Source organism: Phocoena phocoena, chromosome 18 (assembly GCF_963924675.1).
Source record: "Phocoena phocoena chromosome 18, mPhoPho1.1, whole genome shotgun sequence".
NCBI lineage: Eukaryota > Metazoa > Chordata > Mammalia > Artiodactyla > Phocoenidae > Phocoena > Phocoena phocoena.
In genome coordinates this window covers 80,302,564-80,327,492 of record NC_089236.1, presented here as the reverse complement: position 1 = coordinate 80,327,492, position 24,929 = coordinate 80,302,564, and the positions used below count along the sequence as shown (strand labels likewise).

Below are 24,929 nucleotides of genomic sequence, written 5' to 3'. Positions count from 1 at the left end.
GGAGCAGCAAGGATCCCGGGCCCAGGAGCTGCCGGCCAGGTCTGCACACGCCCCGTGCAGACGGCCCGGAGCGCCGGACGCTCCCGCGTGGGGTCGGGGTCCCGCGCTGCAGTGGGCGACCGTCGGGGCTGAGCGCCCCACACCGACCCCCCAGCTGGTGAGCCATCCCCACCGCGTCCTGGGCTCTCCTGAGACGTGGCGGCCCTCACGGGCTCTGCCCAGGCTGCAGGGTCCGGGGGTTCAGTCGGAAAGGACCTTGGAGACAATGGATCCAGTTCACCTCTGTGTCTAAGGAAAGTCAGTTTAATCTAACCGAACGCTCGCTCACGGAAACACGCGCATCATGCATCCTCCCGTCGGACTTTCCGGGAGCTCATCTACCCGCTTCTCCTCGTGGCCCTCATGATGGCCTGGCCGTGTCCGCCCCACCCACTCGCCGTCCTCAGCCGGCGCCCTTTGCACAGGCAGACAGGTGGAAGCACAGCCTCAGCTGCTCCATTACCCCAGCTGCTCTGCCCCTCCTCCCAGAGCGCGCGTGAGTGTCCGCTTCCTTCCTAAAGAGCAGGGCTGAGGTTCCTGGCCTCCGACCCTGCCTGTCGCAGACGCAGAAGCACCGAGACGCCTAGGCAGAGCTGCCCACACCTGCCGGGGGCCTGTGGCGCTTGAGTGAACACAGCCCAGAGCAGACAGTCGGGCCCATTTGGGACACTGCTCCCTCCAGTACCTTTTCCTTTTCTTTCTTCTGAAACAGTGCCTGCTGTCAGCGTCATGCCAGATGGGCTGGAAGCTTCTTTAACTCTCTGGGATCTGAGCCAGGTGGCTGGACACGTGTGGATGCCACGCAGGGTCACGTGTCACCAGCCTGTGATCGGAGCCCAAGAGCTCCCGCCGCTTGTGGCCCCCCCGTGACCCTCTGTCATTGTCACTTTCAGGGCAAGGTCCACCTGGTGCTGAGGCTGAGTGAGGTCATCACCGACTCGGGTGTCGTCTGCCACAAGCTAGCCACGCGGTAAGACGCGGGACGGCTGCCACGGCCTGTCTGCCCAGGGCTGTCTAACCCCAGGGAGCGGGGCGGCCCATGCTTTATAAACAAATGACTCAGGAGTCCCAGACTTGGGCATTCCCCAGACGACTTTCTTAACATCCTTGCTCACCCTGGAGGTGACGTGTTTGGCTTTTGCAAATAACCAGTTACTCAGGGCGACGTTTAGGCAGAAGTTGGGGTTGTGGAAACGGTGAGATGGGGGCAGAGCTGGGGCCTGACTTCAGACCTCGACCCCGAAATCGGAGCTCCTTCTCCCCTGTATGCTTGCTGAGTGCACGTGTGAGTGTGTGCAGGTGTGAGTGTGCACGTGTGTCTATGGGATCGGCTTAGACAAATGCCTGGGGTGTGAATATACCTTTTCCAGTGAAATAGGCTCTGGTCGGATGTGATGCAAGCAGCCGTGACCCCCAGGCTGTGCAGCTGGTGAAGTGATGTCTGAGGGAGGAGGGTGTGACGTGCCCATGACACCTGTTTTCCTGTTGTGCGTTTTGCATCCAGGTGTCAGCGTGTCAGTTTTTCTTTTTCTCCGGGATGTGTAACTGCAGTTGGGGCCGGTCCGCGTGTTGGTTAGCGCCTTCCTCACGGTGGTCTGTGAGGAGTGGCAGTGACGTTGACGGGCGGCTGCTGCCCTTCATCTGGCAGCGCCTCTCCAAGATGCCAGCTGCGGGAAGAACTGCTCCCCGTCTGAGCTGCTGCCGGGAAAACCGTTATCTCTGCGGATCCAAAATGCACCCCTGTCCCGACCTTCCTGATCAACAGCTGAATGTGACAAAAATGCATTTGCCTTGAACTCTGGGCTTTGGCACAGGGAGGGGACGAGTGAGCCCCCTTCTCATGCTTCCAGCCCCAGAGGCAGCAGCCCCCCAACTGAGGGTGGGTCGGTCTTGTCCTGAGACCTCCTCCCACCTGCCCACCCGACGGGTCGCCCTGTGTGTTCCTCCCATGCGTGACCCACCCGCTGTCCCTGTGGCTGTCAGGACCCCGAGCCCCCGGGGGCTTCTCAGGGTGTCAGCCCCTTGCACAAGCTCTTGGCTGGCTCAGGGTTCTGTGCCTGTCCCTGGAAACGTGCCTGAAGATACTTGTTTAGTGACGAGTTAGTTCACAGAGGGAGGAAGATGACCCAGGACTAGGTTATAGCAGGGAGAGAAGTGCAGAAATTCCAGAAAGAAGAGTGAAAGGAGAAAGAGTTGAAAAGATTCACTAAAGTCCCTGAGGGCCAGCCTGTGTAGCGGGGTGGAACACAGTGGTGGAGAAATGGAGAGAGAAGGGGCCACATGCTCCAAGGAGCAGGAACGGGGGAGACGGGCCCTCGCCCTGAGAGAAGAGGTCCCGTAACGCGTCAGGACCACCAGGCTCCCAAGAGGGGCGGCAGCCGCCCAGGCCAGCCGGCGTGCAGGAGTGAGTGAGGAGGCAGGGCACTCAGATCCTCGGCATCCAAGTATGGGGTTAGGGCTCTGCTTCCGGCCAGGATGGGACAGGGGGCCTCACCCCTCTCCCGCCACAAAGGACTAAGGAGCTGACGCCGTGTGAGCCAGCCGTGCAGGCGGAGGGCGATCGGCCCCCAAGTGGGGAAACAAAAGTCGCCGCAGGCCAGCTTTCGTCCTGGAGGTGCATCGGCGACATGGCCAGCAAGGCGTCCCCAGCAGGGCCCAAGGCGGGTTAGGCGATGGGAGCTGGGGTGTCAAGGCCACCGTGGGCACGTTCTGCAGGGGAGGGGACCTTGTGGCACTCCCCAGACCTGCGCCAACGAGCAAGGTGGAGTCCCTCAGGGCTGGGCAGGCGAGGGGGCAAAGGGGCGACGGGGCCATAGAGCTGGGGGTCATTCGAGTTTCCACCAGCCCAGTGGAGAGCCTGCGCTCACTCCGGCCCTCAGCACGGACTCCAGGGGCCACACCGGGCGGTCGGGCCACGCTGTCCCCGAACAAGGCTGCTGGCACCTCCCGGACAGAGCCGCAGACGAGAATTGCTCTCCAGACAAGAGACCCCAACCACTGACGGCACGGATGAGCCCAGAATCCGGGCACCAGCGACGTGAAGTTCACAGCGCCCAGCGTCCAGCCAGAAGCGGGAGCAGGAGCTGTCCAGCAACAGCCCAGGGTGAAGGCGCAGGAGTGACAAGGGCGGTCCAAGAGCCGGAGTGACTGCGGTCCAGACCCCGAAGGGGGCCAGGCGCCGGGGCGGTCGGCAGAGTGAAGCCTGAGACGGGGTCTCCCAGCCCGAGAGGTGCGTTGCAGGCAATACCCGGCCTAGGGCTCTAAGCCCCTGGGGTGCCAGGCCCTCAGGTCCCCACCAATAACACAGACTTCACCACAGTTCCTACCTGGCAGGCCGGGCCGGGCGGACCTCTCTCAAGCTCCCAGGAAGGGAGGGCAGGGGCTTCGCTCAGGAAATCTCCACTGTGGACAAAGAGTGTCAGCTGCCGGATCAGGAGACAAAGGGTGTTGCGGCCCCCAAGCCTGCAGCCACTGCAGCTGCCCCCACGGCGCCCCTGAGGGGACTCCGGCTGGGAAAGCACAGGACGCCGGCCCCAGAGAGCTGAGGTGCACGTCAAAGGAACGATTCCAGTGAACCCAGACTCCTGTACCTCACCACACATAGAGAAGCGCTGCATTCCTTAGCTGGAGATGTCGGGTTTTCTTTCATTAACAGTAATCTTTTGATGTTCCGACTACCTGGTCTTTGTTGCAGAAGCTCCTGTATATCCTGGCTTCCCCCCCCACCCCCGACCTCTTCAGAGGAGTCCCTCCGAGCCCTCTGAGAGGCTGCGTCCCGGGCTTGAATCCTCAGAAAGTCCACCAAATAAAACAAGTCTCAACAATATTTGTTGTGCGTTTTTTTTGCAGTCGACACCAGCAACATGTCCTCCGCAGCCGGGCTGCTTTTCCCTTTTCCCCGGTTGCACGCACACCTTCTTCTGCCTCCAGATGTCTCATGACTGCTGACCAGCGCGTCCATCTCTGTTTATGAGATGGGAGCCCCTGGGAAGCACTTTGCAGGGACTCTGAGCTCTTGGCCTGAGAGCTGTTGAGACAGCTGCCCTCCCGGACCCCAGGGTGGTCTCGAGAGATGGCCCGCTGGCCTTGGGTCCCCTCCTGACCTCCCACTTCTTTCCTCAGCATCCTCGAGTGCCAGGGCCTCCCCATCGTGAACGGGCAGTGTGACCCCTACGCCACGGTGACCCTGGCGGGACCGTGCAGGCAAGTACAGCCTCGGCTGGGGGGGGAGGGCGAGGTCGGAATCCCCCCTCGGGAGAGCAGGTGAGCCAGACGAGGGTGTGCGATTTTAACGTCCTTTTGTTTCCTTTACTGCCTAGAGTTGCTTTGTAAAAAGAGCGTTTCTGAGCTTCACGTGGGGTATCTTTGGCTCAGTAAAGGGCCCTGATTTGCATACCATCTGGGGTTAGAGACAAACAGACCCGCCCATAGGCCACATGATGTGCGTGCTGGGTGGCCCAGCCTCAGATGAGAGATTCGGCATCAACAGTGTTTGTTTTCCACCCCGATCTTCCCCCCTTGATTACAGGTCGGAAGCAAAGAAGACAAAAGTGAAAAAGAAGACAAACAACCCCCAGTTTGACGAAGTGTTTTACTTTGAGGTTGGTGTTTCAGTGGCACAAATGCAGTTGAAACGCACACCCCAGGGTCTTTGGCAGAAAGACCCTCAGTCGCTTACTTCTGAGAGTTCTGGGGTGCTGTCCCCCCACGTGAAGACCCCTCCTGCCCTGCAGCTCGAATTCCTAGGAACTGCCCTTCCTTCCCTGGGCAGAAAGGCTGTTTGTTGCTTCCAGCATGACCCGGTTTTGAGTTGAATGCTGAAAAATTAATACTTGCCGGATTATCAAGACATTGATTTTTTGTCTGGTTGGTTTGGTTTGGGGTTTCTTGGTATTTGCCTGCCCCACCCAGTCTTCCCTGAGCAGTGGAGGGAGGCTTGTTTCACTGGAAGTAGTGAGGGTCTTAAGGCAGAAGGGGAAGTACATGCTGATGAGAGCCCCCGGCTGCCCCTCAGAACGCGAACCACCAGCAGGACGGTGGCGTGGGGGCCGCGGCCCCGGTGACGCGCAGGTGGCCGTTCTCGCCCCGCAAGGGCGGGCACAGATGAGCACGAGGGGGCCTGGCTCCCAGTGCAGGGAGAGCGGGCAGCCAGGGGCAGCAGAGGCCTGACGCTCTCCCTCCGGCCCCCAGGTGACCAGGCCCTGCAGCTACAACCGCAAGTCCCACTTCGACTTCGAGGACGAGGACGTGGACAAGCTGGAAATCCGGTGAGCGCGGGAGGCGCTTGGGGTCGAGGCTCCGGCTCGGCGGGGCGGCCTGACTTCCTCTAACACTGGGGAGTGGATGGAAAGGAACTTCCGTTTTCTGGATTATTTTAACGCGAGGATGTTGGGTGGTGGCGAAAGGGCAAAGGTGGTGTGTGTTCGCCTTGCAGTATCTTCCGCCAGCTTGAAGGGCGAAGGCTCCGAGCCCCTCTGCGTGTGCAAGGCCCGGCCTGGCTCGTGGTCCCACTGCTTCGGGGGCCTCGCTGTGCCAGGTCGCAGCGTCCACTGGGGGACTCACCAGCCCTCTTGCTGCGCCGGCCGCAGCACCGCCCCCATGTTAGGGGACAGGTCATGAGCCTGAGGCTGGGGTGACCGCATTAGGTCCGATGGGCCCTGCTCACGAGAACCCTAGGGATTCTCCAGAGTTGACATCACTTAAAATCCGCTCTCCTGTGGGTCAGGGTTTCCCGAGGCGCCTGAGGTTCGGAAGCTCAGAGGGGGCAGAATCAGGTCCCTCCGCGAGCCCGGCCTCGAGCAGTGACAGGCATGGGGGTGGGGCTCCGGGCAGGCGGGCTTGTCCCTCCAAGGGCCTGAACTGCCCGACCTCACGCTCCAGCCGTGCTCAGTGTGGCCTTCATGCCCCGTCCCGTCCTGCCCCGGGTTCTCTGGGGAGAGCTCGGGGGCGCGGGGACCCCGCCCCTCCTCGCCGCCCGGTAAGAGGCCCTGCACAACTGCTGTTTTCTAGGGTGGACCTCTGGAACGCCAGCAACTTGAAGTTTGGGGACGAGTTTCTGGGGGAGCTGAGGGTCCCGCTAAAGGTGCTGCGGCAGTCCAGCCCCCACGAGGCCTGGTGAGGGCACCCGGGGCCCCGCAGCGGCCTCCGCACGGAAGGGGGCCGTGCAGCCGTGCCCCGTCTCCCTCAAAACCCTCGCGTGTCCCGGAGACCACCGTCCTGCGCCCCCTCTCCCTACCTCATCTCCAGGGCGCCCGGTTCCCTTTCACCAGGGCTTCCAGGTCACATCGCGTGACACGGAGCAGGTGCCAGTCTCGGCCGCTCCGGCCCCAGACTGGCTTCACTCCCCACGGCCCCGCAACAGACGCTTGGGCGGGGGCAGGTGCCCGCACCCCACGCAACACAGAGCCCTGCATGCCTGCAGACCCGGGTGGGTAAAATTTGGGTTGTGCCCTGGGGAAACTGGAATTCTTGATTCAGTGCCCCAGGCGACCCTGCTTAGCCAGCAGCCTGGCCTCGTGACGGGGCTGTGACGGGCGGCCCCAGTGGCCAGCGCCTCAGCCCACAGTGCGCCGCCCGGCACGTGCGCTCAGAGCCGCCGGCTGCGCCGGGAGAGGGAGAGCGTCCGTCAGGAGGACCGCTGGGTGCCTGTGTGCCCGGGGCCGCCCGCCCTGCAGCACACGCGCAGCCCCCGGCGTGCACTTATGAGGGTGATTCCCCCCGGGCTCCGCTCAGGGCTGGCCGCCGTAGGGTGTCAGTCTTCAGGGGAAAATTATTTTGCCGCAGTTTCCTAAACTGCTCGTGACCCCTTCCCCTGTCACACCTGTTCCCCCCACCCTCCCTCTTCCCCACCCCAGCGTCTGAGTCTGTGGCTCAGTGTGACCAGCACAAAGTACACAGTGTGGGGGATGCCCATGCAGACGCTGCGGGGGTGTCAGATGGGGGACCCCCCGGGTGCAGGGACCCTGCGGGGGTGTCAGATGGGGGACCCCCCAGGTGCAGGGACCCTGCGGGGGTATCAGATGGGGGACCCCCCAGGTGCAGGGACCCTGCGGGGGTGTCAGATGGGGGACCCCCCAGGTGCAGGGACCCTGCGGGGGTGTCAGATGGGGGACCCCCCAGGTGCCCGGACCCTGCGGGGGTGTCAGATGGGGGACCCCCCAGGTGCAGGGACCCTGCGGGGGTGTCAGGTTGGGGCCACTGAGGCAGAGGGACTTAAGCAGGGTGTCCTGCAGAATCTCCCGAGTCCCCTTGCCTCAGACCCCGACACAGCCTGTGATGGGAGGACCACCCAAGCGGGGTCCCTGGGGGAGCTGCTGCCTCAAACTGCCTTGTTTGTCTGTGTGTCCTGCACCAGGTACTTCCTTCAGCCCCGGGACAACGGCAGTAAGAGCCTGAAGCCGGAAGACCTGGGGTCGTTGCGCTTGAACGTGGTTTACACGGAAGACCACGTCTTCTCCTCCGACTACTATAGCCCCCTGCGGGACCTGCTTCTGCGGTCGGCGGACGTGGAGGTACCTGCGTGGCTCGCACACCATAGCCCCCACCTTGGGCCTGCCGTGTGTTCGGGGCCATCTGGGTCTCCCTCTGCTGGGGAAGGGAGCCCTCACGTCCCCCGCAGCAAGAGCCACAGGACCCAGCATGGCCCACGCCTGGCGCTCTGTCTGACAGTGACCCCAGGGTCATGGCCCTCTGCTCACCGGCCCCGGTGCCGTGTGTGGGTGCGGGGTGGGAGGCGCAGACCCGCCGGGCGCACGCAAAGCAGGGGGCTGGGCCTGGGGCTCGCCTCCTTCATGCCCTGTCTCCCTAGCCCGTCTCAGCGTCTGCGGCCCACATCCTGGGCGAGGTCTGCAGGGAGAAGCAGGAGGCGGCCGTCCCGCTGGTGCGGCTCTTCCTACACTACGGCCGGGTGGTGCCCTTCATCAGTGCCATCGCCAGTGCCGAGGTCCGGAGGACCCAGTGAGTGCCAAGCGCGCCCCGAGACCCTCCGGGGGTCCGGCCTGTTCAGGGGCTGGACGGGGGTCCGGTCGGCCAGAGGAAGCCACACGGTCAGGGTTCCTTCAGAGACACACTTGCTCTTCTAAAAATGCACCTTTTCTCCTGGGAACTGGGAGGCACGTGGCACGGAGCAGTGAGCGGGGCACCGGGTGCCTCGGGGGCGGCTCTGTTCCTGAGGCTGGGCCCGCGGGCCTTCCGGGGAGGTGGGTTCGGCTGGGAGTGGCTCCCTGGGACTGTTGGCTCAGAAAGATCCAGAGCGTGCCCTGCTGGGGGTGTCATTGGGCCTTGCCTCCCGTGCTGACCCCAGGCCCTGAGGAGCAGAGGAGGCCCTCAAAGCGCAGGGTGGGGGGCGCACGGCTGCTGCGCCCTGGGGACCCGGCGGTGGCCGCGGTGGGTTTGTTACACGGCAGGCAGGCCCAGGGCTCAGGCCCCCACTGCGAGGCTTCGGTCAGGTGGCCTCCCTGCCCCCTGGATGTCTCCCTATCCGACACTGTTTTCCAGGGATCCCAATACCATCTTCCGAGGAAACTCGCTGACGTCCAAGTGCATTGACGAGACGATGAAGCTGGCGGGGATGCACTACCTGCACGTCACCCTGAAGCCCACCATAGAGGAGGTGAGGGGGGCGCTGCCGGAGGGCCAGAGAGTCCCGAGGGAAGGCCCCGCCCCCGCCTAAGCCCAGAACTGTGGCTTCCGTGTCAGCTTCTCCCCGGCTTCCCAAGGGGACCTTCTGAGCATCCCAGAAGCTTCCTTGTTTTCTCAAATTAGAAAAATACTTAAGCAAGTCCATCATTCCGCTAAGACAGAATGACACGCAAGAGAAAAACTGCTTCTTCCGAGGACGCCTCCTCCCCCGAATCCGCGAGGCCAGAGAGACAGCCCTGCTGCTGTCCCCCCCCACCCCAAACCCCTGCCCCGGTCAGACACCCTGGGAGGAGTGATCCTCCATCTCTTACTGACACCTTCCTGGGAGGGAGTGTTTCCCCCAGAACAGTTTCACCAAAAAGCAGGTCCTTTGCGGTCCTTGAGGTCCTTTGAGGGAATTGAGAGTAGATTCTGGTTTGATCTGTGAGCCAAACCCTGAGAGCACTTTGAGGTAAAACGTTAATGAACTGGTGAAGCCTCATCCCGTGTCAGCCGCCGCGCTGCAGTCTCGAGAAGGACCGCCCCTCCTAGGCCAGGCCTCAAGCTGCCCGTCCTGGACCAGGCCCGCCTCGCCTGCCGTGACCCCGCCCACCTGGGCTCCAGGCTTGGCTCATGTACTGCGTGTCTTCAACGCCCTCCGCAGATCTGTCAGAGTCACAAGTCCTGTGAGATCGACCCCGTGAGGCTGAAGGACGGTGAGAGCCTGGAGAGCAACACGGTGAGGCCCGGCTCGCCCTCCAGCGCCTTGGACGCTGCAACCCCCGGGATGGTGGGCGGTGGCAGGCGCCTGAGCTGCAGCGGCCTCGGGGGACACCCCCCCCACCCCCGGCGCCAGCCACCACCTCCCCTGCTCTGTGCCCGGCCTGCGCCTCCCGCCACCCATAACTGGCAGCTTCCCATGGGTTGGGGGCGTCTCCCTCAGCTCAGCAAACACAGCTCCCCGACCTGGGCCACCTGTGGCTGCTCCTGGAGCTCTGCCCCAATTTTAAAACAGCTAAGTCCCTGTCTTCATCTTTCCGTGTGGTTTCTTTACGCGAATCATGCCAAGTCTTTGCCTCTAAAGAGCAGAGACCGGTACTGGCATTCGGGAGGTCACATCGCTGCGGGCACTGCCTCTAGGCTGTCGGTCGATGTGGGGGACACAGCGTGCTCCCTCCACCCGCATCCCTGGTTGGTCGCGTGGGTCACTGTGATGGCAGCGTGCCGCTCCTGACCCACAACGGGAAGTCTGTCTTTGCTGCTCTGGGACCCCAGCCTCGCTCTCGCCCCTCCTGGCGGCCGTGGGGCACGGCAGCCCAGGGGAGTCTGGAGCAGACGGCACTGAGCGCCCCCCTTGCAGGAGAACCTACGGCAGTACGTGGACCGCGTCTTCAGCGTCATCACCACGTCGGGGCTGAGCTGCCCCACCGTCATGTGTGACATCTTCTTCTCCCTGCGAGAAGCGGCCGCCAAGCGCTTCCAAGGCGAGTGCTTATGGCGCCCACACCATGGGGACACCCGCACCCCTCACTGGACGGAGGCCTCCAGGCAGAGACGGACATTCAGGGCCCCGTAACGAGGGTTCTGACCCCGTAGCCAGTGGGCAGGTTCAGGCACCAGCATGGGGGCTGCACGGCGGGCAGGGCCCCTGGCTCCTGTCTGCACTCGCCCCTGTGTGAGTTGGGCTCCAGCCCCACCCGGGGGCCACAGCCGAGCTTTGTCCCAGTGGTTCCCAGTTTCTTCCTGGCCCCCGGTTATTCCCTGCGGCTCCAGAAGCCCCGGTGAGTTGCTGTCTCTGTGTCCTGGCCACAGATGACCTGGACGTGAGGTACACGGCCGTGAGCAGCTTCATCTTCCTGAGGTTCTTCGCTCCAGCCATCCTGTCCCCCAACCTCTTCCAGCTCACACCCCACCACACGGTAAGTGAGCGCCTGTCCCGGAAACTAGTCAACCAGACCTCCTGACCATCGGCCCCCGGGAGCAGCAGGTGGCCGGGGCAGTTCCCGTGAGCCGAGCCGGGGAGGTGCAGAGGTAGCCCCAGGTGGTGGCTGGGTTGTGGACGTGCCACGTGCCCTTACGTCCTTGTCTCAGGAAGGTTTCAAGACGTTCTGGTCAAAGTTGTGTTGTTAAAACCGCTGGATGGTGTGACCAGGGCTTCCTCTGTGGGCTTTTGTTATGACGTTACCCACTGCCCACACACAGCAAGATGGACCATGGATACCAGTCATCATTCAGGCCGTGTGGTCGGCAGATGATTTTTGAGCTCCCACCGTCAAAAGGCCCGAGGCCCGAGCCCTTGCAGAGAGAGTGCCAGGGGCCCACAGTGCCAGGCGGAAAGCCCAGGGTGATGGGCCCATTCCTGGTTTTGCTGGTTTTAAATTAAGCCTGCGAACCGTGTAGAGGGTGAGAGGCCCCCAGGCTGGGTTCCCGGGAGACTCAGGCCCAGGTTCGCCAGGGGGATCCGCTCCTTTGCTGGAAACGTGGGGTCTGGGGTCAGGGGTGGCCTGAGAGCCTGCATTTCAGCAGCTCGCAGCCACCTGGGTTGGAGGGCCCACAGGGACCTCCGAATCCAGCGCCAGCGAGTTCACCTGCTCACTCACGGACGACGCTCGCTCCGTGCAGCTGTTAGGGGTGTCGTTCGTTTTGTCGGCGGCGGTTCTGGGCTCATTCACGACTCAACTGTGAGACCGTCCCCTTCCCGTCTCCGGCAGGACCCGCAGACATCGAGGACGCTGACGCTTGTCTCAAAGACCATTCAGACTCTCGGCAGCCTGTCCAAGTCCAAGTCCGTGAGTCACTGACTTGAGTTCTCTTTTCAACACGAAGGAGGAGGAAGGAGTAGTAGGACGAGGAGCAGGCACTGCCCAGAGTCCCCGCGGGGCCGTGGGGGGGGGCCTCACCACGTGGAGGCGTCCCCTGTGGGCGGTGACCATCCCCTGTGGGCAGAGATGTCCCCTGTGGGTGGTGACCGTCCCCTGTGGGCAATGACCGTCCCCTGTGGGCGGTGACCGTCCCCTGTGGGCAATGACCATCCCCCGTGGGCGATGACTGTCCCCTGTGGGCGGAGGCGTCCCCTGTGGTCAGTGACCGTCCCCTGTGGGCGATGACCGTCCCCTGTGGGCGGTGACTGTCCCCTGTGGGCAATGACCATCCCCCGTGGGCGGTGACCGTCCCCTGTGGGTGGAGACGTCCCCTGTGGGCGGTGATGTCCCCTGTGGTCAGTGACCGTCCCCTGTGCGTCCCCTGTGGGCAGCTAACACTCCCGCTGCCATGTATGGATCCACAAACCATGTCCCCTTGGCTGTAGGGACTGCGTAGCCCTGCCACACAGCCGGGCGTCCTCGGCCTGAGCACCTTAAGGAAGTCGGGGTGCTGCCTGGTGACTGAGGGCTCGTCTACGTGGGACCAGCAAGAGCCCCTCCTTCCCTGGGTCTGAGCTCATTTTACCCCATTTGGTGACAAATCTGCGTCTCCCCTTCACGGGGGCGTCCTGGAGACTGACGATGTGCCGGGGCCCCGAGGGTCCACCCTGTGACAGCAGCAGCAGTGTGGGCTCTGGGTACCCCGCACACAGGCAGTGACGTGGCCTGTTCCTCAGGGACGGGCCTGTCAGGCTCTGTCTGGAAAGGGTTGAGCCATGACCTACAGGATCACCCCAGCTCTCCCCATTCTGTTCTTTGTGGGGCGGAGTGACCCAGGCTCTCAGCACTGCAGACAAGCAGCCCGCTGCAGGGCAAACGCTCGGCTTTCTCTGAATCCGAGGGACACAAAGCCGTGGGCCAACGCTCTCCTCCATCCGTCAGCCCCAGCGTTTGTCGGCTGGAAGCCCAGATAAACAGGCATCTGCTGGGCTGAGGTCTGCACAGACTCGCTCGTTTTCACACCCAGGGTAGCAAAGTGCCCTCATGCGGACACAGGTCCCCCCGGGTCCCTCTTGCCGGTGCCCCAGCTCCTGGAGGTGAGGACCCCTCCCGTCCCAGCAACCGCGTCTGGGAGCCACGCGCCCACAAAAGGTGTTGAGTCGTGCATGACGGAGATCTCACCAAGGACCCCGTGTGGTTCGCTTTTTGAACACGGCTTGAGTGGAATCCACCCTGCAGCATTTGGCAAGCCCCTCCCTGCGGCTGGGGTCGGGGTACTCGGCACCCGGGACAGCATCCACCCCTGCGTGTTTTGCTGTTCAGCGCCCGTGGCCGCACTCCAGATCTTTCAGGTTCGGGCCAGGAGACCTCAGGCCTTCATTAAGTGACCTGTTTCATTTTAGGCCAGTTTTAAGGAATCCTACATGGCTGCATTCTATGAATTTTTCAACGAGCAGAAGTACGCTGATGCAGTGAAAAATGTGAGTGTCGGCGTCAATTAACGCAGACTCGCGGCAGCAGAGGCCGCTGACTCGGTGGGAGGGATCCGGACGGTCGTGGGTGGTTGAACTGAGCGGGAGGCCCCGTGGGGGCAAAACCCGGGGCGGGGGCCAGGGAGGGGAGCCGCGATGGCTTCCAGCTCCACGAGGGGAGCAGGTGGACCTCCAGGTGTTACCTGAGGCCTGGCAGCCTCTCAGGAGCAGTAACGGCTGTGGGTGCGGCCAGCCCTTCCCGGGAGGGGCCGGGGTTCAGCTCGGGCCGGAAGCGGCTCAGTCTCAACAGAGACAAGACCCCGTGGTCCTCTCAGAGGGACCCTCGCCCGACAACTTGCTTCTCAGGGTCTCCTCCCTCCTCTGGTTCCAGGAGATGCAGGGCACCCAGGCGCTGTTCCTACGAGGTTTGCCTTTTAACCGTCGGTTTCTTTCCCTCTTCAGTTCCTAGATTTGATCTCGTCCTCCGGGAGAAGAGACCCCAGGAGTGTGCAGCGGCCCATCCTGCTCAAGGAAGGGTAGGGGCAGGAGAGAGGCAGCGTGGGGCTCCCAGGCTGGCTCAGCGCCAAGCAGGCAGCCCTGCCCGTCTGGGGCCTTGGTCCGTCTGGGAGAGATGCCCCAGGGCTGCGCCATGGCGTGTTTTCAGTCCTGTGCCTGTTCCCTGCTGAGGCTGCGAGTGGAGGAATGCCCATCTGGGAGCAGAGTTTGAAGGCGGGGGAGACTGAACAGCCCCCAAATAATCAGAGGCTTCTGCCCGGGTGGCTCCCTCACCCGAGTCCAAGGCCCCCCTGCCCTCCATCAGCCCCTCGCTCCGAAGTGTCCCCCGTCAGGGGCTCAGAATACAGGACGCAGCAGAGAGCAGCTACCTCTCGCCTCCCGTCTTTGCTTGCAGAGCACACCTGCGGGGCTGGGAGCATCTCGTCCGTGTTTTCAGGGTGGGAGGTGAGGGGGGTGCCCTTTGGTGGAGCTCAGTAGACCCATGCTCATCACCAACTTGTAACTTGAAGTTGACACTAGCACAGGAGCTAAACTTTTCAAAAGTAGAGACCTTTGCCTTTTGATTTTTAAATCCTGTCACTTGGAAATAAAATGATAAGATACTGAAATCCCACAGTCTGCTTCGAGTATCACAGGTGCGGCAGCAGCGACCTGTTGTGATTCTGCAGGCTTTGACTTTGTGACTTTGGGCTGCCGGAGCTGGCGGGCCGGGAGGACATGCACCCCGCCCTAAGCCGCTCACCCACCAGCCTGTGCTGTTCACGACAGGTTCATGATTAAGAGAGCACAAGGGCGAAAACGCTTCGGGATGAAGAATTTTAAGAAAAGATGGTTTCGCCTGACAAACCATGAGTTCACCTACCAGAAGAGCAAAGGTACCAAGAATAGTTCGCTTTTTATTTGTTCTCACATATTGTATTCCGAGGGACCAGAGCCTTGCCTCGGCCCCCGTGGCGGTACCGGTCGCTTTTCTGGGGTGGGCGGGTCCTTACCCGGGAGGGGGGCACCGAGAGGGCGGCCTGGGCATCGTGGGGAGTAGGGTCTCGGGGTGGACGCTCTTGTCCTGCGTGAGTGGCTCTGATCTAGATCACAGGATGTCCCCATGGAAACGTGGGGTTGGCTTCTCAGGGACCCGGGTCCTGTGGGGGGTGAGCGCGTGAGGCCGGCGTCACCTGCCTTCGAGGGGAGACCGGCCCCGCCTGGCGGCTCACGGGCTCACTCTGCTACAGGGGACCCGCCTCTCTACAGCATCCCCATCGAGAACATCCTGGCGGTGGAGCCGCTGGAAGAGGAGTCCTTCAAGATGAAGAACGTGAGTGCCACCCCATCCCCTTGACCTCGCCGCCGCCCGCGTCCTGCACCTGCTCCCAGACCCTCGTGAGCTGGCAGCCGCAAGGCGCTGCCACGGGGCAGAGAGCTCGACCCTGCCCGCTGGGTCGGCAGGCCCCGCGGGGTTTCTCTAAGACTTTCGGTTTAGATTGAGTCTTGCGTCTACAAGCTCCAAACATAGAGCGAGGGCTGCAGCCCCTCACTGCGAGCGGCTGGCCGTCTGCGCTCGTCCTGTCGGCTGAGTCCCCGGCCTCCTCCCGTCTGTCTCCGTGTAAATGTGCGTATGGCTTCTGAACCATGTGTGCCTTCAGTGTGTTTCTTAAAGACGAGGACATCCTTTATGTAACTCCGTACAGCTGCCAGCATCAGGACGCCCAACCCGCGCGCAGCGTTACTGCTGAGCCGCCGCCCAGCTACCCAGTGACATTCTCTAAGCCGTTGTGTGTCCCAGGCCAACACCTGTACTTGGTTCTCTGCTGTCTCCTTAATCCGGGGCATTCCTCAGCCTTTCTCTGTGTTCTGTGGCCTCGGCATTTTTGAAGCAGAAAGGCCAGTGTTTGGAGGTGGCCCTTCGTTTGGGTGTGTCAGGGGGTCAGTGTGGCAGCTTCAAGCGATGCGTTTTGTAGGGACTCCTTCGGACGTGGCACAAGTGCTGGTGACTTGTATCAGGGACCCATGGCCCGGGGTCTGTTGGGGACTCGTGGCCTGGGGTCGGTCGGGGACCTGTGGCCTGGGGTCAGTCGGGGACATGTGGCCCGGGGTGAGTCAGGGACATGTGGCCGGGGGTCTGTCGGGGACATGTGGCCCGGGGTCAGCCGGGGGCCCATGGCCAGGGGTCGGTCGGGGACATGTGGCCCGGGGTCAGCCGGGGACCCGTGGCCAGGGGTCGGTCGGGGACATGTGGCCCGGGGTCGGCCGGCGGCCCGTGGCCGGAGGTCAGTCGGGGACACAGGCCCCACTCTGCCCCGTCTTGCTCGGCCTCACGCTTTTTGCTTCTCTTGTCCCTTCGCTGCATCCTGTCGCTTCCTTCTGCCGAGGGCCTTTCTCTCTCCCTGGTGTGTTTTGGGCTGTGAGGCCCCGCCGGGCCCCGTTTCATTCAGGCCGGAGCCCCTCATTGGTGAGACCACGTGGGTGCTCACGTGGCCCGGATCTGGCCGTGGGAGTGGCACGGTTTTCGCTGCCCCTGTAGCTCCCCACTCCGGGTACACGCCGTCCATGCAGTCGGGCCCCATGGAGGTGTCCATGTCTGCAGGAGCCCACGCATGGCCTGACCAGCAGGAGTGAGCAGCTGCCACCGGTCATTTCAAAGTCAGACTTTGGGCGGAGGCTCTGGGGGACCCTCCCATGAGGTTCGCCTCTGCTGACCATCCAGATGCTTGCAGACAGCTTGGGGAACCCCCGCTTTGCGTTCACTTCCCGACACTGTGGGCACCATGGTGGAGGGGGGCTGGGGGGACGGTGCCTGAGTTCTCGTCGCCGAGCACCTCCGAACGCTGGGGAGGAGAAAACACTCCTGCCCACCCCCCGCCATCACCGCCGTGTCCCCTCCTGTCCCCTCCGAGGGGGAGCACAGGGTTCCCACCGGGTGCCAGGACGACTCTGCTCTCCAAGGGGTGGTCTCGTGGGGAAGTCCCCTGCAGCCTCGCGCGGCCACTGGGGGGCGATGGCCTTGCATCCCACCTCCCCAGGCCGCCAGCCCGTAGCCCGATCTGAGGGCTTTTCTGGGTTGTCTGTTTTCATTAGAAAATCTGCGCACTTAGGTCCTGTTTCTCCCAAGTCTGTTCCCATTTCTCTTTCTCTGTTCCTAATTTTCTAAATATTTTTTATATTTTTCAGTTTTGTCAGATATATTTTGTATAAGTCACATGCGGTCTTTTTTGAAGGAAGGTGGGGCTGTAAATAATAACTAAGAGTTAAAACTTCAAATCCTCCAAATTCTTCCCTAGTCTTCCCGCTTTAAAGAGACCCCAGCCTGTGGCCGGGGCCGAGGGTGACTGGCGGCATGGGCTCCACACCCAGGGGCCATGGGCGGAGCCTCCCTCAGGAGTGCGGGCAGCTCCCCAGCGTCCCAGACTGGGCACCTCTTCTCTGTGGCTCTCCCTCCTGTCCTGAGGCTGCAGTGGTTGGAGGGATGGCCCCACCGGCCAGGGTCTCCCTGAGGGTGATGGTGGCAGGGACGTCCCTTCCACAGATAGGCAGAGCAGGTGGGACCCTCGCGGCTGGGGGGTCAGCCCCTCAAGCCCTCCGCTGCAGACGACGGCTGTCCCCAGGGTGGTTGCCGGGCGAGGCAAACGGCAGATGAGTCTCCACGCGATTCATTCCCCTTGTGACGCGTTGACTTGGAATGTTTTATTCAGGGGAAGGTCCAGTCGGGCAGAACCGGGCAGAAGCCTAACCGAGGGTAATAATTTGGAATCCTTTGCACAAAGGGACACCTTGCTTTAAGGAGGAGGGAGGTATTCTCGGGAGATCAACCCTGTTTAAGGCTCTTCACTTCAACGTTCAGACAAATTCCTGCCCTTACTCTGAAGAGCTGCGGCTGGGGGCCTTAGCGGGGCCAGGCCCTGGGTGTCCGCGCTCTCCCGAGGTCACTGAGAGCCGTCTCCCCCCATGGCCGTCCCGAGGAGGGGTCACGATGCTGACCCAGAGCTCATACCCGTGCGTGGGGGCGGAGCCCGGCCCAGACCGTGCGGCCCCAGAGCCTGGACGTGCTCCACGCCGCCACAGCCCCGGCCTCCCCTCCTGTGTTTCACGTCGCCACCCTGCCCTGCTGCCCTCGAGCCCCCTCCCGGCCCCGGGAGCCCCGGTGTCTCTGTGGGTCACGCGCTCCCGGCTCACGGACCCCCGAAGAGTCGGGCTTGCCCCCAAGACCCAACCGGCTGCCAGCCTCCTTCCCCGTCCTCGCGTCCGTCTGCCTTGCGCTTCCGGTTTCAGTAGGTGCCCACAGCCGCACTGGGTCTGTCTGTCCGGCCCCACGGCCTCAGAGGGTTAGGACGCTCGCTGGACGGACGGTCGGAGACGGCAGCTGTGCTCGCCCCGCGCTGGCTCCCGACCTTGGCGCCTGGTCCTGCCCCAGGACAACTTGAGGCCATGTTTTGGGCCGGCAGATGGCCCCGTGGCAGGTGCAGGCGGGTTTCTGGACCTGAGGGAGGTTAGCACCCTTGACCTGCCCCCTTGGTGGGCAGCGTCCTGCCGTGTGTGTCTCTGCACGGCACCTCCCACCCCTCCCCCGGATGGGGCTGGGGACGCTGTGCTCTCAGCCGGTGGCCTTCCCGACGACCACGGAGGGACAGAGTGTGGAAAATACCCCGGAAGCAGCCGTGAGCTGCTTCGCTCCGTCAGGGCTACAGTGATTCCCGAATTTCAGGATCCTTTTCTCATCGGCCTGTGCTTTCCCGCTGCCTTACCCAGAGGCGGCTTCCACGCGCTAACTACCAGGCCAACGTCCTCTTCCATTTGTGAGACGTCTTTGAAGGCCTGTGGTGTGCCGGGCCCTGGCGGAGGGGCCAGCCTGTGAGGACGATCGGAGCAGAGCACTCCCTCCAGGGCCTTCCCTCCGTCGGGGATCGCAGACACGTGCAGATCATGCAGTCTGAGGCCTGTGTGACGGTGCACGTGTGGGTGGGGTGGGGCTGGGGGGAGCCTTGGCTGTTCACTCCGGAACTTGGGCCCAGGCCCCTCCCAGACTCCTTCGAATCCTGTTCGTCCTCCGGGCACACCGCCCCACCTTGCAAAAGGCCTCCGTGGACTTTGACGTCCCGACTCCTGGCCTCCCACATGCCCTCTGCCAAGTCCAGCCTGACAGCCTCCCAGGGCTCAGGGCTGCCGACCTCCCTGCCCTTCTGTGTGCAGCCGGGCCTGCGTCTGCTGGGAGCACCTGCCCCTCGCTGCCCCCAGGGCCTTTGCACCTCCCGTCCCCTGCTGCCTGCTTTCCCCACTGAGCTTAATTAACTCTGCATCGCCCGTCTGATCGCAGCTGGGGGATCGTCTGTCTCGAGGGCTCCCTCCTGACCCTCCTTTTGGCCTCCTCCTCCCCCCTCACAGCCCCCGTGCTTTGTGTTCACTCTTGTCTTTCTTGCTGGCTGGGAGCTCACGAGAGCAGAAACTGTGTTTGGGCCGCTGTGTCCCCAGGACCTAGGACAGTGCCTGGTACTCAGGAATGTTTGTTGAGTGAATAACAAATAGGAAAGGCAGTGGAGGCTCCGAGAGGCCTCACGGGGGAAGTAACATCTGCCTGGAAGAAGGAGGGGTCCCTGGAGTGGTCAGTCTTGCGGGGGGGAGTACATTTCAGATGGACAACAGCACATGCAAAGGCCCCGAGGCAAGTCTGGGGATGCAGACGGGAGAGTGGGCAGGGTGTGCTATGGCGTCTTGTACAAAGCCCATCCCGCCCAAAGACGAAGGAGGCCGAGGAGCCAGCGCGTCTGTGTGACGGCCACGTCCCAGTTCACGTGTCCTGGTGCAAGTGGTGCAGCGCCTTTGCTTTTCCAGGGGGACCCCAAGGCCCCCGAAAGGCAGCGCCCTGGCCTGGGTGACCGGGGCTGACCCCGCCGAGCCGCGCAGCCTCCTGTGTCCCCGCTCTGCCCCCACTCAGCCCCAGGCTGGTTGGCGTGGACAAGAGTGGCCCTCGCAGTTCAGGCAGGAGGCCCTGCCGTGGAGCCCCCTGAGCCTGCCCTTGCCCCTCAGATGTTCCAGGTCATCCAGCCCGAGCGGGCACTGTACATCCAGGCCAACAACTGCGTGGAGGCCAAGGCCTGGATCGACATCCTCACCAAGGTGAGCCAGTGCAACCAGAAGCGCCTGGCCGTCTACCACCCGTCCGCCTACCTGAACGGCCACTGGCTGTGCTGCAGGGCCTCCTCGGACACAGCCGCTGGCTGCTCCCCCTGCACCAGGTAGGTTGTGAGTGGTACCCCAGCCCGGGGCGGGGATAAGTGCGGGGTGGGGCCCCCGTCTTTAGTGACCTTTAAATAGCCACCGCCACAACTGACCCCTCCTCCTCTCCGCCCGCCCGCGCGGTGTCTGGGCAGCGGCCTCCCAGCCAACATCCAGCTGGACATCGACGGGGACCGAGAGACTGAGCGCATCTACTCTCTCTTCAGCTTGTACATGAGCAAACTCGAGAAGATGCAAGGTGAGGCGGGGCGGGCGGGGGTGAGCCCTGGGGGCCGCCAGGGGCTGCGCGCGGTGTCATCGTTTATGGCGCCGACGGGGAAAACGTTCTGCAGGTTGAGTGGCTACTGGGGGGCAGTTACTTGGATAACAGGTTCTATGGATAGTTTTAAGATGGGATTTAGCTTGCAACCTCTGAACTGCCAAATTCTTGAGAAGATCCTATGTCTTAATAACCTCCCATGCCTCCAAACAAGGAGTTTCATTCTTGGGTGTTTTCCAGAGGGACGTGTGCACGTGTGTGTGTGTGGACCCGTGTGTGAGTGTGTGTGCGCTTGTGCCCCTGCCCGGCAGCTCCAGGCGTATCTACGCAACTTGGTTTTCCCGCATCCATTGCTCTCCATGCCCTGCAGAATGAAGCAGTGTAGGTGGGGCAAGTCAGGAGACCAGGGGGGCGCTTGGGCTGTAGCAGGAGAGGCAGATGCAAGACGAGCTGGGGGGCGGTGAGCTGTTTGACCCTGCACTGGGGCTGGCACTTCTCAGAGCTGCTGTTAGAGATTCTGTGGTGGGCCCTGCAGCCCCCTCAGAAGGTGCCTGGAAACAAGCCTGTTGGACTCTTTTCCTTTTCGTCTCCTGGTCAGTTGTGGGGCCACAGCCTGGAGGGTACTTTAGCCATGCCTTGGTGAGCACGCAGCTGCCCGCCCATGTTCTCCAGACCCCCCGCCTCCCTCTCTGCCCCAGCACCACGCGGCAGACCCCTGTGCCTTTGCCCCTGATGTGCCCCTCATCTGGCTGACGCCGTGTGTCCTGTGGGGGCCCCTCCCGAGCTTATCCTGCGCCCCCTGCGGACAGCCTGTGCTGATCTCTGTCATTACGATGATACCCTCTCAGATCTGTTCACCAGCGACACATGACCTTGAGAGGAGAGGCAGGTGTCATTCATCCCGGTGCCTAGCACACAGGAGGGACTCAGTACCTGTTTGCTGGATGCGTGGATGGATGGGTGGATGGATGGGTGGATGCGTGGGTGGGTGGGTGGGTGCACGGGTAGATGGATGGACAGTCAAATGGAAAGGGGTCTTGAACACCCAGCCTCCCTCCCAGGATAGCAGTGATCTTGACAACAAGGGTTCACAGAAGGTCAGCCGGATTGGAGGCCTTACCGCTCACTTCACGGAGGCACCAAAGCACTGAGTCACTTTCCACAGTCTTCAGGCCTCTGCCTGGAACCTCAGTGCTTTCTTGAGGCCGATACTCTGCTGTCAGGGGCTCTCATCTCCTTGAGACCCTCGTTCACGTCGGCCAAACTGCCCTGAGCGCTCAGCCCGTGGGCTGACGACATACCAAGGCCTCTCCTCTGGGCCCAGCAGCCCTTCCATGCTGGGAGGCAGCTGTGTCCCGGTCGCCTGCCAGTCTGTCCCTCACCTCCCTAACAGCAGGGACACCCACTCAGTGCCCCCCTGAAGTTTCGTGCCCAGTGATGCAGGGCCAGTGCAGGGCTGGGCGGGATCGTGTGCTGAAGGGCTGCCGGACCGGGAGGTCTTGGTGATGGCGGCCGGCCACCCTGTCTCTGCCCTGGAAGGCAGCCTGCACCCACACCTTCCCGCAGGCATGATGAGGGGCCTGGGAAGGTCTCGGGGTGACTTTCACAGACCGGGGCCATGCTGCACGTGTGACCATTAAATCAGCGTGAAGCCTTTCACCCCCCCGCGCTCAGCCAGCACCGCATGCAGCTGCGGGCCACCGTCTGCCCTAAGGAGGGACCAGGACGCACTTTTAGTCTTGCCCTTCCCACCTCGGGGCACGGACATTGGGCTCACTGTCAGGGCCTCTGTGTCCTGTGTCACCTGGCCGTCGGGTGTCCTCCCGACTTAGATATCTGCCCCCCAGCGTCGCCGGCAGGGGCCACGCTCGCGGTTCCAGTGTCGCCGGCAGGGGCCACGCTCGCGGTCCTCTGAGGAGTCCTTGGGACGCGGCTTGTCAGTCAGCAAGCCCGCCGTTGCACTGTCCCGCGTCTGCCCTGTGCTCTTCCTCGTTCCCAGGGCTGTTTTAGAAACGTGTACCCGCCGCCAGCCGGCCCCAGCACGCGCTCCAGCGTTGCCCAGGCTTGGTTTGGGGAGCCCCGTTAAAGAGGAGCGGAGGGCGAGCTTGCCGCCCGGCCCCGTGGATGCTCCGGGTCTGTTTTGGGTCCAGTCACGAATCTTGCGTCTGATGTTGGGCCCAGAATTAAGAGCTGCTCCCCAGCCTGGTCCTGGGACCTCCTCCCGGGTCTGTCCCAGCTCCCGCCACTGCGGCCACACTCCTTGGCGCCCTAGCATGGGATTCCCCATGACGCACAGGCCTCGGTGTGGAGCTGCTTTGGCATCCGCTGCGAGACCGGCTGGGCACACAGCCCCCTCCTCTGGGAAACGGCAGCGACGGGCCCCACCCGCCAGGCTGGCCCAGGGGCCGCGTGGAACAACCCCTGTGAAGCGGTTCACGCAGCCCCCGAGCTGAGGCGGCCGGGCGTCCCTGCCTGTGTCCCAACCCCGCCACCGCCCGTCCCCCCGCATGGGATCGTGGTCCTTCGGTGACTCCCATCCTACTCCTAAGCTGCCCTGTTTCCCAGAAGGGTTCACTGAGGCTCGGGAGCCTGAGGGACTCGCTCAAGGCCAAGCAGGCACAGCCAGAGGGGACTCGGGGGGGACGTGCAGGCAGCTGGGCTCCAGGGACTCATCGGTGCGGCTCACCGCACCCTGGGCGCTCCCGCCCGCGTCTCTGCCCCTTTATCCCTCCCGTGCGCAGCCCTTATATCTTTCTCACGTCATGTTCCCATTTCCTTTGAAATTTTGAATCTTCCCAGGTTCCCTTTGCACAGACTTGTGGTTTTTCAGTAGGAATTAAGAGGTTTCCCTTGAGTTGGGAGTGAAGGCAGTAAATCTTTCCGTGACAGTGAGCCAGCAGCACATCACAGGCCGTGCCGAAGGGGCCTGATGCCAGCTCACCTGGGCCGGGCACCGGTCTCTCTGTGGCCCTGGAGTGCGGGACTCAGCTCGGGTGTTTGTAGGCAGGTGGGGGGCCCGGAGGCCACAGCGTGGTCTTCAGCAGGAGTGAGGTGGGCGGATGAGAAAGGTACCTGTTGAGCAGGTGGGGCGATGGAGGCCCTAAGAAGCTGCTAGCACAGACTGGCCGACAGGTGACGGCCGAGAGGATGGCTTCTTGTCCGCCCTGCACCCTGCAGGTCCCTGCCGTGGCACGTCCCAGGAGCAGCCATCTGGGAGCTTGGGCCAGGCTGCACAGAGCCCGGTCACCCTGCAGAGGGGTTGGGCCCTGGTGCTCGGCGTTGGACCCTCGGGTCTGTGGTTCCGGCGCCGCAGGCTTCTTCGGGGTTCAGGGTCAGCCCCACTCTTAGCGGTTCCTGTTTCGTGTGCGTTTGCGTGAGCGGTCGGCCCTTCCCGTGCGCTCGGGGGGCAGCCTGTCCGCTCGCCCCAAGCTGACCTCGGCCCCTGCCCCCGACGCTGCAGAGGCCTGCGGGAGCAGGTCTGTGTACGACGGTCCAGAGCGCGAGGAGTACTCCACGTTCGTCATCGACGACCCCCAGGAGACCTACAAGACGCTGAAGCAGGTCATCACCGGGGTCGGGGCCCTGGAGCTGGAGCACGCCCAGCACAGAAGGGACAAGTTCAAGAGGACCAAGTACGGGAGCCAGTGAGTCCGGGGTCTTGGAGGCGTGGGGAGCCGGGGAGGGACCGCCTCGGGCTGCCTGCCTGTGGGGCGCGGCGGGCCCCCATCTGGCTCCACCCCCAGCGCCCTCTGCACCGGGTCCCCGGAGGCGCCTCCTGCTCCTGCCTCACGAACCATGTGCTTCTGAAATTAGGCTTCCATCGTGGGCCAGCGGCCCTGCCCCTGGGAAGCACGTTTTGCCTCTCCGGGCTGGCTCTGGACGCCCCCCGCATCCTGGGAGGGAGGGGTCGGCCGCAGAGGGGCAGGCGCAGCCGGGCCACCCGCGCTCTGTGCCAGGGGCTGCAGCTCCGGCTCCGGGCAGGCGACCAGGTGGCGCCCTCCTCCTGCACGAAGGGTGTGGGTGACGAGAGCCTATGAGCACTTGGAGCCCACGGACCCACGGCAGAGCCCGCCCCAACACCTGAGGCGGGAGCCCTGCGTGGGCCCAGCCCCCTCCCTGTTGGCTGCTTCCTTCCAGGGAAGACGTGGCTTGGGTCTGGGAAGGGAAGGGGGGCTCTGGGAGAGACCCCGACTCTGGCCAGGCTGCAAGGGTGCCCAGCACCCCTGGGGATGCCGACCGTGCCTGCTGCCGGCCCCACAGACATTCACATCACATTCTAGACCCTTTAACACCCTCTGTCAGAACCCACGCCGACCGTCTAAAAACGCCTTTTCTTAAACACGGCAGAGCCCGTGACTCACGGCTGTGCCAGCGTCTATCAGCTAACAGGGCACAGCGCCACGGTGCTCGCTCCAGGAGGCCACGGTCTCCCCACGCATGAACACACGTGCCCCGCACGTTGAGACCGGGGTCACGGGCTGTGCTTCGCAGGCAGTTTTGGGCTAACTTCTTCCTTTGCTAGTCCATACTTCTCATGTGTATTACGATGAACACACATCACAAGCAAAGGTAGGGAAGGTGATGAGAACAATACCCACAGGAAAGGATGCTCAGCGTCACTAATCATTAGAGGGAAATGCAGATCTCACCACTACAGTGAGGTACCACCGTCAGAAAATCTACAAACAATAAATGCTGGAGAGGGTGTGGCGAAAAGGGAACCCTCCTGCACTGTTGGTGGGAACGTGAATCGATACAGTCGCTATGGAGAACAGTATGGAGGTTCCTTAAAAATCTACAAATAGAACTACCATATGACCCAGCAATCCCACTACTGGGCATATACCCAGAGAAAACCATAATTCAAAAGGGTCATGTACCACAATGTTCACTGCAGCACTATTTACAATAGCCAGGACATGGAAGCAACCTAAATGC

General features: G+C 62.8%; 1 protein-coding gene across 2 annotated transcripts in view; it reads left to right on the top strand.

Annotated features, from left to right (window-relative positions):
• Window positions 1-24,929, top strand: part of RASA3 (RAS p21 protein activator 3) — a 91,288-nt gene that overhangs the window by 65,499 nt on the left and 860 nt on the right. For both annotated transcript variants that reach the window (XM_065895831.1, XM_065895833.1), the window contains 19 exons: window positions 933-1,009; window positions 4,162-4,242; window positions 4,568-4,640; window positions 5,230-5,306; window positions 6,049-6,153; window positions 7,394-7,550; window positions 7,847-7,995; window positions 8,536-8,650; window positions 9,323-9,397; window positions 10,019-10,142; window positions 10,471-10,577; window positions 11,370-11,447; window positions 12,923-13,000; window positions 13,454-13,527; window positions 14,276-14,382; window positions 14,737-14,819; window positions 19,523-19,731; window positions 19,867-19,970; window positions 23,452-23,635. In XM_065895831.1, coding sequence (XP_065751903.1) covers window positions 933-1,009; window positions 4,162-4,242; window positions 4,568-4,640; window positions 5,230-5,306; window positions 6,049-6,153; window positions 7,394-7,550; window positions 7,847-7,995; window positions 8,536-8,650; window positions 9,323-9,397; window positions 10,019-10,142; window positions 10,471-10,577; window positions 11,370-11,447; window positions 12,923-13,000; window positions 13,454-13,527; window positions 14,276-14,382; window positions 14,737-14,819; window positions 19,523-19,731; window positions 19,867-19,970; window positions 23,452-23,635 — 2,057 coding nt within the window. The remainder of the gene's footprint in view (window positions 1-932; window positions 1,010-4,161; window positions 4,243-4,567; window positions 4,641-5,229; window positions 5,307-6,048; window positions 6,154-7,393; window positions 7,551-7,846; window positions 7,996-8,535; window positions 8,651-9,322; window positions 9,398-10,018; window positions 10,143-10,470; window positions 10,578-11,369; window positions 11,448-12,922; window positions 13,001-13,453; window positions 13,528-14,275; window positions 14,383-14,736; window positions 14,820-19,522; window positions 19,732-19,866; window positions 19,971-23,451; window positions 23,636-24,929) is intronic.